General features: G+C 36.8%; 1 protein-coding gene across 1 annotated transcript; it reads right to left on the bottom strand.

Moving 5' to 3' along the window:
• Nucleotides 1–1551: 1551 nt before the first annotated feature.
• Nucleotides 1552–7273, bottom strand: KLRD1 (killer cell lectin like receptor D1). Its single transcript, XM_007094203.3, has 6 exons — nucleotides 7042–7273; nucleotides 5644–5736; nucleotides 5143–5214; nucleotides 3469–3620; nucleotides 2537–2640; nucleotides 1552–1729 (listed from the first exon to the last, which is right to left on the bottom strand). Exons 1-6 carry the CDS (start codon nucleotides 7046–7048, stop codon nucleotides 1588–1590), a joined length of 570 nt encoding a protein of 189 aa, XP_007094265.2. The 5' UTR covers nucleotides 7049–7273; the 3' UTR covers nucleotides 1552–1587.
• Nucleotides 7274–13414: the final 6141 nt, after the last annotated feature.

Raw genomic sequence — 13414 nt, 5'->3', positions numbered from 1 at the left:
TTACTGATGGATAAGCATAAGGCAAGGGAGATTGTAGAGTGAAAAAATGAGTATTGCAAATTTATGTGATCAGGGCTTAGATTCTATTTACCCTTGCAAAATCTAAAAGCCATAGATTCCCAAATAGGGAATCACCTATTTGGACAAAGATTCAAAATTGTTCTGCAGAGCTCAAGACCATCAAGAGAAGAAACACAAATATGTTCCCTTCTAAAGTCGGATGATACACATGAGAAAGATGTCATATGACACTCTAAGCTCTAAATTAAAACAAATAGATATATAGATATCCAGAAAGAACTAAGTTCCAGAAAAGTAAGGTGAAGATAGGACTTTCCAATTCAGTGTACCTTACAAAGAACTGAAATGACAGTGATATATATCATTTGACATGAATTATTTTATTTGAATTTCTACAGAGAAAATTTACCAGAATATACACATAAAAATATATTACATGTAATATTGAACATATGTATTAAATCAAAATATTCTTTTCTAGACCTTGATGCTTTATAATTTCAGGTATAGGTGCACAAATTTCATCAATTTTATTATTTATTTATTTATTTATTTATTTATTTATTTAAATTTACATCCAAGTTAGTTAGCATATAGTGCAATAATGATTTCAGGAGTAGATTCCACTGATTCATCCCCTGTATACAACACCCAGTGCTCATCCCAGCAAGTGTTTTCCGTAACGCCCCTTGCCCATTTAGCCCATCCCCCCCACCCAATCTCTCCAGCAAGCCTGTTTGTCCTCTGTATTTAAGAGTCTCTTATGTTTTGTCCCCCTCCTTGTTTTATATTATTTTTGCTTCCCTTCCCTTATGTTCATCCATTTTGTATCTTAAATTCCTCATATGAATGAAGTCATATGATATTTGTCTTTCTCTGGCTAATTTCGCTTAGCATAACACCTTCTAGTTCCATCACATCGTCGCAAATGGCAAGATTTCATTCTTTTTGACTGCTGGGTAATACTCCACTGGGCATATATACCACGTCTTCTTTATCCATTCACCTGTCAATGGACATTTGGGCTCTTTCCATGCTTGGGCTATTGTCTACAGCCCTGCTCTAAACATTGGGGTGCACGTGTCCCTTCGAAACAGTCCCTTCGAAACCTGTATCCCTTGGACAAGAACCGAGTAGTGCAATTGCTGAGTCATAGGGAATTTCATCAGTGTTAAAACACAGGATTTCAAATATATGGAAATTGTGTCATAAGACATGACTTGAAACATTTTACAGATCCCTAAGGCAGATAATTAGCAACAATACAAGAGGTAAAGTCATATTCTTAGTACTGCTGAACCTTCATTACCCACCCCTTCCACTCCAAGAAACACCTAAATAGGCTGTTGCTTACATGTAAAATTTTTTTAATGATTATTTATTTTTGACAGAGAGAGAGAGAGAGAGAGACAGACAGACAGACAGAGCATGAGTAGGGGAGGGGCAGAGAGAGAGGGAGACCCAGAATTTGAAGCAGGCTCCAGGCTCTGGGCTGTCAGCACAGAGCCTGACACGGGGCTCAAACTCACAAACGGCAAGATCATGACCTGAGCCGAAGTCGGAGGCTCAACCGACTGAGCCACCCGGGCGCCTCAGCTGTTGCTTACATATAAAACGATATGTACTTCCACAGGGTTCATCCAAAGCTCTTAGGTTTGGGCTATACACTACGCATTTCTTTGTATTTAAATCTTGAATTAATGGCAATCTGTAACAAAAAATAAAATGTTAGCATATTAGAAAAGGGAATAATATTCAGGAGTAGTGTTTTTAATTAAATGACAGAACTTTTAAAAGCACTTGAATGCGATATTAACATAATGAGCCCATTTTTTTTTACTCAGAAGCCCCGTTTTCACGATTCCAGAGCACAATATTACAAAAACTGTTGTTGTCCCTATAATCAACAGCATTGAGGCCAAAGATTTTCTCTTTCTGCTGTTGTTATTAATGGTTTTGATATACAATATACTTTGCTTCTATTTTGTTTAGAGATGTACTGGCTAATGTAGTCCAGGAAAACAAATCCAAGCATAAAATTTGTCACTGTCTGATGCTGCAAAACCCATACTTATGAATGAAAATGAGATCCAAAGCTTACAAATATACAGAAAATAAGCTCAGAATATTTGAAATATGGGAGGATGCTGAGAATATCGGGCTTAATAAGAGAATAGAAAATAATAGATATACTATTTTCCCTGGACAGCTCTGTGAATGTGAACACCTGTAGATGCACATACACATCCGAATGCTTACACAAGGCAGAAAAAAAGAAAAATGCTGAAAGCTGTTTCATGGTCACAAATACACTAACCTCATGACATTTGAGCATAAATTTGAATGTTCTAGATGGAGCTAAAATTCACGTTCTGTTATATCTCCTCTCTTTTCTGTATTTGCATGCCTTAGACAGGTTATCCTTGCTACAGTGTTCCCGAATGTCACATTCTCTGGTGAGATCTACAGATAAACGCACAAAGAACTAAAAAGACCTTGACTGCCAGAAACTTACAGATCTTGGGAGACATTGGAGTTGTTTTCCCACAACCAGGCACGATGTTTTTCACTGTAACGGAGCCCAATCCAGTAAAAGCTTGTACTGGACCTCATAAAATGCTGATTGAAAACAGAGACAAACACATTAATCTAATCTGAATCTACTCTGGGAATAATGTACTTTTAACAAAGTGGCAGCATCAGATTGACACTTCTAATCACACAAACTGAGATCATTCTTAGTGTCCAGTTTAAAAAGTATAGGCACTTGCCTCATATTTTCTTCCTTATCAGGCCCATTCATTTGTGATTGATAAACAAATACCATTAAATATTCCTTCTCAAAGGAATAAAAAACGTTAGAAAAAAAGTTAGAGTTTTCCTGGAACACCTCCTTCACAGAAGATTTACAATCAAATTCAATCCCACATCAACAGTATCTTGAGAAGTAAATTTCATAGATATACTTGACTCAACTTATATTCGGAACAGATTCTTCATGCAGCTTGAGAAGTTTTTCACCTTTTCTTAAATTGAGTAATTTTTTTATCATACTTTCCGTACTTATTGCACATTATATCTCGGAATGATGACAAAAGACATATATTACAAAAGAAATTATAAATTCAATTTACAAACTAAAACTTACAAACTTGTTTTATTAGTCTTTGCATAAAAATAATGGCCTTTATTTGTTCTTTGAATTCTCTCCAAAAAGTTCCTTGTACTTTATCTGTACTCTAACTTGATATTTATTCCTATGATATAAATCAATTTTATGTAGGTTTTATAATGATTGGTTCAAGGTGTCGCGAATTATTTAAGTCATTAGTTCAAATATAACCATCCATTTACTACCCACTTCAAGATAAATCTAAGTATACCGCTTACTTAGCATATTTTCATACATCAAAAAAAAAATGTAGGAAACCAGAATTAAATACATGCCAATTCATCTGTGTTTTGCATCTGAAGTAGACTGGAATTCTGAGAAGCACAGAAATCACGACTCTCTTCCCAAGTTTTTAATTCAGTAGAAAAGAAGTAGCAGTTGCATTGGTTCCCAATCCACTTTTCTTGGCAAGAACAACAGTCAGCTTCTAGGAGAAAAAAACCAAAACATACGTAATGACATTCAATTTTTTCAATGCTATTTACCCACCCAAAAATCATTTGTTACTTATGCACCATTTCCCACAAATATTCTTCGAGAATCTACTATGCCTACCTTAGTTCAGGGGACGTTAATGCAAACAAGTCAGATTTAACCTTTTTTCCTAAAAGCGATTATATTCTAGAGATAGAGTCGGAACTCTGTCATTTCCAATCATTTGTCAATTATACTTCATGATAACTTAGGTAAGTATGCAAGAGAATAAGTAAGTATGTTAGAATATTGGGTAGCAGAGTGTAAATTGCAGGGTGGCTAGAAGAGCTTTCGAGGATGTGACTCATAATTGAGCTCCGCTGTGTGAACTAGATGAAAGAGGTATTTAAGGAAACTATTTCCTGAGTCAGAAAAGAATATGGCACATTGGGAGAAAATTCCAGTGTTTGGGATATCTTATTCTCAAAATAAAGATAAATGAAACAATTAGCTTGAAGTCTACTCCTACAGTTGGACAGTGATAGCGTCTTGAACATTTGCTATCCTCGGTGATGAAAGTCAAGACACAGGGTAGGCACTCAAATCTTTTTCAAATGAGTGGTGCCGAAGTGTAGGTAGGGGAGAAAGGTAGTGGTTCCCAGGAGCTGGAGAGTGGGGTAAATGGAGAGATGTTGGTCAAAGGGGATAAACTTCCAGTTAGAAGGTGAATAAGTCTGGGAGATCTAATGCACAGAGTTAAGGTCATAGTTAGAAATACTGTATTATATACTTGTAAGTTGCTAAAAAAAAAAAAAAGTAGATCTTGAATGTTTTCTCCACAAAAAAAGAAATGGTAATTATGTGACATGATAGAGGTACTACTTAATGTTATGGTAGTAACATATTGCAACATATGTGTGTATCAGATCAATTTCTCCTATACTTTCACCTTACACAACGTGATATGTCAGAATCTCATTAGGGATGCAAAAATGCTAAGGGAAGAAAAAAAGGTAAATTAAGTGTTACATGATCACAGAAGATGGTGAGACAGTTTGGAGAGCGTTTGGAAAAAATACCTAAAAAATTGGACTTTGAGCTGGCTTTCCCTGGATAAGTAGGGACTAAAATTGCAGAAACATGTGCACTCTATTGTGAGTCAGGTAAGAAGCAGAAGCAAAGTCAAAGAGATGTAAAAGTATGGGTTATGAGCAAACCGGCAGGCGATTAGGATTAACTGTAGTATTTACCGTAATCTAGTTTTGATTTGTTACAGCACTAATGTAACATGAGCACTTATATAGGAAAAACATGTCATTTAGGCTAATATTTTCCTTATTGCTTAAATAGGTAAAGTATGCACATTCAATGTAATTTAACAGTTTTTACATTAGAGAATAATGAAATGTGACTATCCTACAATTATCAGGCAAACTTGTATTACTAAGTGTACATCATGTTCTGTGTGAAAAAAACAAGAAACTGCTTATTCTGTCCTCTACCAACACTAAAGTTTTCCAAAGTATGAAACCTACCTTTCTGGATTTCTGTGGTTAGTCCTGGAGACATTGTTGGCATTGTTGACTGAATACTTTGTTTAGTAAGTACTGTAAGAAATGATTAGACATTTACTTCTTTAGATGCAAGTTTATGAAATAATGACATATTACACATTAATAAAATGAATAAATAAAATTATTAATAAAATTTTAAAAATGAAGCCTTTTAGTTAAATGTTTCATCACAGTTGTGGTCTTTATAAAAACTTGTCTGGAAAAACTTACAATTTTTCAGGGCCCCTGGGTGGCTCAGTCAGTTAAGCATCCGACTTCACTTTGGCTCAGGTCATGATCTCACGGCTGGTGAGTTCCAGCCCCGCGTCAGGCTCTGTGCTGACAGCTCAATGCCTGGAGCCTGCTTCGGATTCTGTGTCTCCCCCTCTCTCTCTCTGCCCCTCCCCCACTCACACTTGCTCCCTCTCTCTCTCTCAAAAAAAAATAAACATTTAAAAAATTAATAAAAAAAAGAAAACTTACAATGTTTCAGCAAAACCCCCGTAGTAGCCATCAAGGAAAGGCAGATTACTCCTAAGATGCCGGAAATCAAATTCCATGGATTGATCTGAGAAGCTGTCGTAAAGGAGAGGTCCAATGATGACTCAAAAAACAAACCCGGGAGGTGAAGTTCTTAAAAGCAACACAGGGAGAGAGACTCCAAGAAGTTCTTTCATTTGGTAGCCCAATCATCTCGCCAATGAAACAGGAGAATGAGAATATCGCATTCAGAACTCCAGCCAATAGCAACAGCTTTACGTGGTGTAATTTATTCTTTAGCGAGATTATCTGTTAACTCTTCTCCTTTACCAGTCCTGTCTCAGTAAAGTGGATTTACAATTTATTTCCTAATTCAGCAAAGAAGCTTAGGCATTTGGGGTAAGAAGAAATCAAGTAGCATCAAGTTGTGCTCTATGGGCTTACGTAACAGATGCTTGTGTTGCTTTTCTCAACAAAACCCACAAGATAATAGGAGTCCCATTAAGTAGGTGAGAAAACTTAAGATCCATTAATAATGTTATTTGTCTCGAGGTATAAAAGCGGGCATGTATCTAAGTCAGAAAGCCAATGAAAGCTTGGCTAGGCCCAGCGTCTTTTACCCAGCATACTTGATCACCCCCACAATAGGACTTGGAAATGTGCCCTTCTATTCATCTCAATGTGTTCTCTGCCGAAGAAATGTCTGGCTGCTTGCAGCTTTGTAGAGATTTTATAGGTAAGGGAACACAGGAGCCTTCTGGACCTAGGCTGGGGAAGGGGGTTCCCCAACCAATGCATGGGTAATACTTCAGTGACCTGGATTCACTTCACCGTACATTAAATTATAATATATAAACAACCATTTTTTTTTTTTTGCAACAACATTACACTTTCTCCTATCAAAACTTACTTGCTTCTGGGCATTGTAGGCTAAAACAATTTAAAATTGGGAGACTTGGCATTAACATTAGCATCCTCTCGAAGAGTATTGTCACTAACAAACAGTCCAATGTGCCAAACTATTAATCTAGGTGATTTGAGGTGTCACAACCTCAACACTTTAACAAGTGTTAAAAGAACACTTGTAAGCATTGTCCTTAATATGTGGCATTTTCTAGTTACTTCTGTACCAGCGTTATGTTGTTCATAATTTATCAGTTCGCATTAGAGTTTAGAGCTATCCCTGTCAGAAGCCACTCTTTAAACCTGCTGGAAAAGCTCCAAAAAAATCATTTCTAGGTTACAGGTGAAGAATCAGAACTGGAAAGTGCTGATACCTGGAAAGCCTAAAAACATCCACTTTTTTCCCTAAAAGCACCGCCCTGATACTAGCCATGTCCATGAGACACCCTTTCTGGCTAATTTCTTTTTTAAAAATGCGATGACTTGGGCCTCACATACCTGCCATAAGGAATGTTCCAGTGTCGACGCTGGCAAAGCACAATTTGTGCTTAATCAAGAAGAATGGTGTTGTGTTGGTTCACGGAGCCGAGCTGGATGCTAAAGAATTCAAAAGTCATGTATGAAGAAACTTAACAGAAAAAAAGAAAAGAAAAATGATATATTCGGGCAGTTCTTGAATCTTCTATTGGTGAATGAATAGTATGAACAAGAAGCAGTAAAATCACTTCTAAAATGTTTCCGGAAACACAACACAGGAAATTCTCACCATATGTGTGTAATGCAAACGCTTTGACTATTATAAAAGAAAATGAGAGGGATTTTTTTTTAAACATATGAACATCAAAGACGTCTTTAAAAATCATTTGGAAAATGGGAAATTTGGGGTTTTCATCCTTTGAGCATACTGGTAATCTGCGTGGAGATGAATTGTTATACTGTTTCCTTTGTTTTCTTGTCTCAAATGTCATAGCCTGAGGCTTTACCTTTAGTAAAATGCTATGAAATGCAAATTGCCTTGGTGTTACCTCAGGTTAAACTCAAAAAAAGACTTCAGAAGAGCAGCAGAACCACCAGACATGTAACAGATTATGGGAGAAAACAGAGCCATCCTCTGGAAAACAGGTGCTAAGTGAATGTCTGACCTAAAATGGTAGGGAGTCCATAATGCGCTAGTTAGAAACACAGTCAAATGTGTAAAATAAATCCCAGTCCCTGCGGGCCCAAATACACAAACTGTCACCTATTTATTTCTGCCTATCCAGCTCTGGGCACACCGCATGTTGAGTAAAGTAAATGCATGCCACCAGACTCAGCTATTTAACCTCCTGCTCCCAAATCATTTTCTGTTGTAATAAATGAGTAATCACATGACTCATTTCTCTCCCTCTCCCTCTAACTCTCTCGCTTTCTTTGCCCATTCTCTTATGGATTATGAATCACCGCCAAACTGTACTCATCTTACGAGACATCAGCACACAAAGGTATTAAGCAACGCTTCCTTCCTAAATCGTTAGACATCCCATCCTTGGACATCTGAATTCAACAGAACTTTGTGGGTAAAGCACTTGGGCATGTCCTACAGTTTGTACGGTCAGCACGAGTTTCAAATGCAGCCATAAGAAGAACTTCTTTCTTAAAAGGATGGACTATTTTTGCGTTCATACCTCTAATATGGTTCCACCTTATTTCAGAGATGTGAAAACACTACCTTATTTTAAACAAATGGTAGAAATGAGTTAAAATTGTTCTGATTCAAGCAAGAGTTTGATTGTTGAATAAAACAATGGATGAGGATGAAATTCTCTTCTATTTTAAAGCCACGTAATAAAGTTATGATTGCCTATTTTATCTCCAATCACCTAAAATACAAAACATGAACCTAATAACTTTATTTAAATGAAACATCACATGGTAAGAACATTGAATCCATATTTTTGTTCATGATTGAAGCCATTTTATTTTCACAGAAACACAGGTGTGTGTATTTTATTATTTAATAAAGATCTATTTTTATTTGTTGTAAATTTTCCTGAGAGTTTCATAACCTGTCTCCAGAAACCTGAATTTTAGGCTATTCATGAAATTTGTTAAGATACTTTATGTCAGTTTTATAATGAGTATTTTAGGGTACAATAAATAACCAGATAATTTATCCAAAAGTCCATTCAGTGGGGCTCCTGGGTGGCTCAGTTGGTTGAGAATGTGACTCCTGATTTAGGCTCAGTGAGTGATCCCTGAGTTGTGGGATGAGTGCTGCATCTCAGCGGGGAGCCTCCTTAAGATTATCTCTCTCTATGGGATGCCTGGGTGGCTCAGTCGGTTAAGCATCCAACTCTTGACTTTGGCTCACGTCATGATCTCACCATTCTTGAGTTCAAGCCCTGAGTTGGGCTCTGCACTGACAGCACAGAGCCTGCTTGGGATTCTCTCTCCCTCTCTCTCTGCCCCTCCCCTGCTCATTCTGTCTCTCAAAATAAATAAATAAACATTAAAAAAAGCTTTATAGAGAGTCTCTGTCTCTCCCCCTCTGCCACTCTCCCTCCCTCACACATTCTCTCTCTCTCTCTCAAATAAAAAAGAAAATAAAAAAGAACTTGAAAGTTCACTCAATGTCTAACAATCAAATTGAAAGTGTTCAGCTTAATTTTGAAGTATTCTTCAATATCTCCCAAAGGAAAATGTATGATACTTCATTTGAGAAAATACTGATTCGTCTCACTCTCTAACTGAAATACACTAAGATTATGACAATCAAAGGAGACCCCAGTTCCCTCTCATTTGTGCTTCGTTCTGAAGGAGGTAGCCCTTTAAATGTATTCCCAGTCCACTCTGGAACAGAAGAGAGAAAGGAGACAACTTCAGAAAGAAAACACTCTTATTAAAATTGAAATTTGAGCATGATCTTGTAGGATAAATTGGACTTGGAAATACAGCACTGTGGCTACTGCAAAGTGAGAAATAGATAACAGACATGCCTCCAACCAAAATCCAAATAAGACAGAAAAAGTCCAACACACGTATTTTCTTCCCATCTTTTCAAAATAAAATTTACCATCCATGTTGGAAAGAAATAAAAGCAAAATTCCTAATTAAATATCAGTGGCTATACCTGCAACTACAACCCCCATCAAGAAATAAAACATTTCCTCCACCCTCACAATCTTTCCTCACTTAGACTTGTTGCTACTCTCTTTCTCCTTCCAGATATTACCACCAGCTTGACCTCCGAGACCATTTTGACCTCTAAGGTGAACTAACTGATCATTTGTTTTTTTCTGGTTTTGAAATGTACATAACTGAACACTACAATCTAAACTCTTTTGTGTCTAGCTTATTTTCCTCAAGTTCTTGAGAGAGTCATCCAAGGACTCCTTTCCATCTTGTTGACACTGACTGGGCCAGGTGCAAACTACTCCAGCTGGTGGATAAGACACATCAGTTGATTTAAACCAGTTGGGGTCCAATTTGAATACCGGAGCGGGGTCAACTTTACTCAAAACAAAATGAATAGTGGTGATTCATTTAAAGGAAATTTGAGAAGGTAAACTTCGAAAGATGACATTTGGGAAATCGTTGCCCCCTGTCAATATGTTTTGTTGGTTTTTTGTTTCATTTCCTTGTTTTGCCCCTTGGAATAGGTCTTTGTGAATGAGTCCACCACTGATCAACACGTGAAAGTTCACTCTGAAGCCCAGTGAAAAGATGAGTGAACTTCTCATGTACTAATTGTAACCAAGTCAAGTCCAGATTCATCAAGAATCCGTGTTATACCAGATGAGTAATGACTTCGATGAGCTTTGATCGAAAACAGCACATCCACCATCTCTGAATTTACTGTTCCTGATGTGTAATAAATGTTTTGTTCAAGAATTTAACAGAATTTAACTTTAGTGAGAGGACAACGTAGCTGGGACCTAAGAAAGAAAGGGAAATGAACGTAGCTAGTGCTAATATCAAAACAATAAATATACTATCTTCTCTTAACCTCTTTTTTTTTTTCACTTTTTATTTTGCAGTGAATGTCAATTGACAAAAAGTTGCCAAATTAATACAGTACAGCCAGTTCCCTTGGACCTTTGACTCAGTTTCCCCCATGACAATATCTCACATAATTAGAGTACAATATCAAAGCCAAGGCATTGACATTCATGCAATCCATAAACTATTCAGTTTTCACCAGTTTTATATGCACTTATTTGCATCAGTGTGTGTGTATGGGTATAGCTGCGTGCAATGTTGTCTTGTGTATAGATTTGTGCAACCACCATCATATAATCTCTGTTTTCATATTTTAGAAAATAATTTCCACCATTTATTTTGTTACTGTGAAGTTTGGTTGTTAAAGAAAAGGCAAGGTAAATGACTAGAACTTTTCCTTCGTTGACCAATTTTCATTTTTTTATTAAAGATTTTTTTTTCGCATTTATTCTTTTTTTTTTTTTTTTTTTTTTGAGAGGCAAAGAGAGACAGTATGAGTGGAGAAAGGACAGAGAGAGAGGGAGCTACAGAATCCAAAGCAGATTCCAGGCTCTGAGCTGTCAGCACAGAGCCTGACGTGGAGCTCGAACTCATGAGTGAGATCATGACCTGAGCTGAAGTTGGACACTCAACCGACTGAGCCACCCAGGCGCCCCAACCAATTTTCGTTTTAATGAGTTGATTTAGTAGGGGGAAATTTTAACATTTATTGAGCACATATCACATGCCTATTCTAGTGTTTAATTAAATGTCTTATTAAGTGTATGAGGACACATTTACCAGGACCAGTATATTTAATCCTACTGAAATATTTTGGCTTTCTACTATTTTATTGATGTAGAAATTTATTAATACACCAGAAATTCTGTTTTATCCAGTCTTTTCTTCAATGTAAAAATCACACAAGTATACCTAGAAATAGGAAATAATTTAAATTTCTCCCACCTTTGAATATTCTTGTCCTAGAGTTAAAGATTCTGACATTTTTAAATTTGACTAGCCAGATTCTTACTGGTCATTCAGTTCTACTAATAGATATTTCCTAAGAGTTGACCAAGATTATTCTTTATAGGGTCTTGCTCTGGCCTTCTCCAAGTAATAGAGATGATCATCTTGTAGCTCCATTAAGCGAGGAAATATTTGCCATTAGTAGAAATGATTTTTTTCCAGTTATTATTTAATACATTGTTTTCATTTGATCTCCAATTTGTTACCCAGTATCTGTGCGATTATATTATGGATTTTAGATATTGTATTATTGTTTTGACAAGTGAGTTATGATTTTACAGTTGCAATTTAACTGACAGTTACAAATCCAATTACAGATATTGACCAAAGATGTTACACAAGAATGTTTCCCCTTTCTTCCCATGAAGTAAAAGAAATAGGGATGCCTGGGTGGCTCAGTCAGTTAAGTGTCTGACCCTTGATTTCAGCTCAGGTCATGGTCTCTTGGTTCGCGGGATCGAGCCCTGTGTGCAGTTCTGCATGGCTCTGTGCTGACCGCGTAGAACCTGTTTGGGATTCTCTTTCTCCTCTCCCTCTGCCCCTCCCCGCTCTCAAAAATAAATAAACATTTAAAAAATAGATAAACAAGCAACAAAACCAAAGCAGCAACCAACTCTGCATCTGGTTGAGGATGAGTTTACTCAGATTCAAATGAAAGAAACAGAACGCTGTTTTGGATATAGTGAAAGTTTTGGATATAGTGTTTAGATCTTTCTCTGCATGAGGCACTGCCTAATAGCTGTTTTATAAAGTAAGATGTCTACATGGGAGAAGCAGCATTCAGAATAATGTCCTATCTGATAACATATATTTTATATATATATCTGATAACATAATAACATGCTGTGATTATTAAGGGCAGGGAGGGATTTGTGAAACCAGAATGAAAAAATATATGCAATTTGTTGCAAAATTTCTTAATTTCCGCCTTTAAAGTACATCTCTCGTATTAATAAGTCCCATCACGGGAGACTTAAGTGTAAGACCTCACGTGAAAGTTGCAGGGAGCTTGTCGGCTGCAGCTGTGGCTTGTCAACCCTCATGTGGATGGAAATAGTTTCTCTGTGGTGAGCCTGTTGGGTGGGTCTTGAGGTTGTCTGAAGTAACACACCAAAGGTGACAAGTTGGTTACTTCTAAAGTCTAAAACTGAAGTATTTTTACAGGCACGGAGCCTCCTTCTTGACCTTTAGACAAAAATATCTGCATCGTTAAGCCCTATGGTCGGTATCTGTTGATGAAACTTGGTTATAAAAGAAAAGACAGGGGAAGTAAAAGAATCTCCTAAGAATAGTAAGACGTATGAGTACCAGGCAGGGGATTACTCAGATGGGGACAAATCTGTCAGTCTGCAGACCTCACCTTTTAACTTTTGTAAAAAATACTTACGGGTTTTAGATACTACAATGTTGTTTTGATAAGTAAGTTATCATTTTACAGTTGCAATTGAACTGATAGCTACAAATTAAATCATGCATATTGACCAAAGATGTGACACAAGAATGTCCCACAGTTTGTGAGATGAAGACACCCATCCCCCACTTCACCCAGCATGCGGTCTGCTTAAGATTCTCTCTCTCCTTCTCTGTCTGCCTCTCCCCTGCTCACTTTCTCTCTCTCTCTCTCAAAACAAAAACAAAAACAAGTAAATAGTTTAGGTGGCATATAAATTCGGCAAGAAAGAAAAGAAGAAAGGAAAAAAAGAAAGAAGAAAGGAAGAAAGAAAAATTATGGGGTTGGCACAGAAACCGTTACAGAAACTATTAGACTCAGTCTCCAACCTTTCTAACATTCTGGTTTTTCTATTTGTATCATTTTCCTCATTCCTTAATAACACCAATGATTAGGATACCTAACACTTTAGTGTTCCTTCAAATTCACAAAATT

This window comes from Panthera tigris, chromosome B4, assembly GCF_018350195.1.
Source record: "Panthera tigris isolate Pti1 chromosome B4, P.tigris_Pti1_mat1.1, whole genome shotgun sequence".
In the NCBI taxonomy this organism is placed as follows: Eukaryota; Metazoa; Chordata; class Mammalia; order Carnivora; family Felidae; genus Panthera; species Panthera tigris.
The sequence above is the reverse complement of the archived record's forward strand: the minus strand, read 5'-3'. Positions and strand labels throughout refer to the sequence as shown.

What these genes read in the sequence shown, in the direction of transcription:
- KLRD1 (XM_007094203.3), bottom strand. An exon ending in GGGGGTTTTGCTGAAACATT is followed by an intron (nt 5,215 to 5,643) that starts GTAAGTTTTCTT and finishes CATTTCTTACAG; the next exon opens with TACTTACTAAACAAAGTATT. An exon ending in TCCAATGTCTCCCAAGATCT is followed by an intron (nt 1,730 to 2,536) that starts GTAAGTTTCTGG and finishes TTTTTGTTACAG; the next exon opens with ATTGCCATTAATTCAAGATT.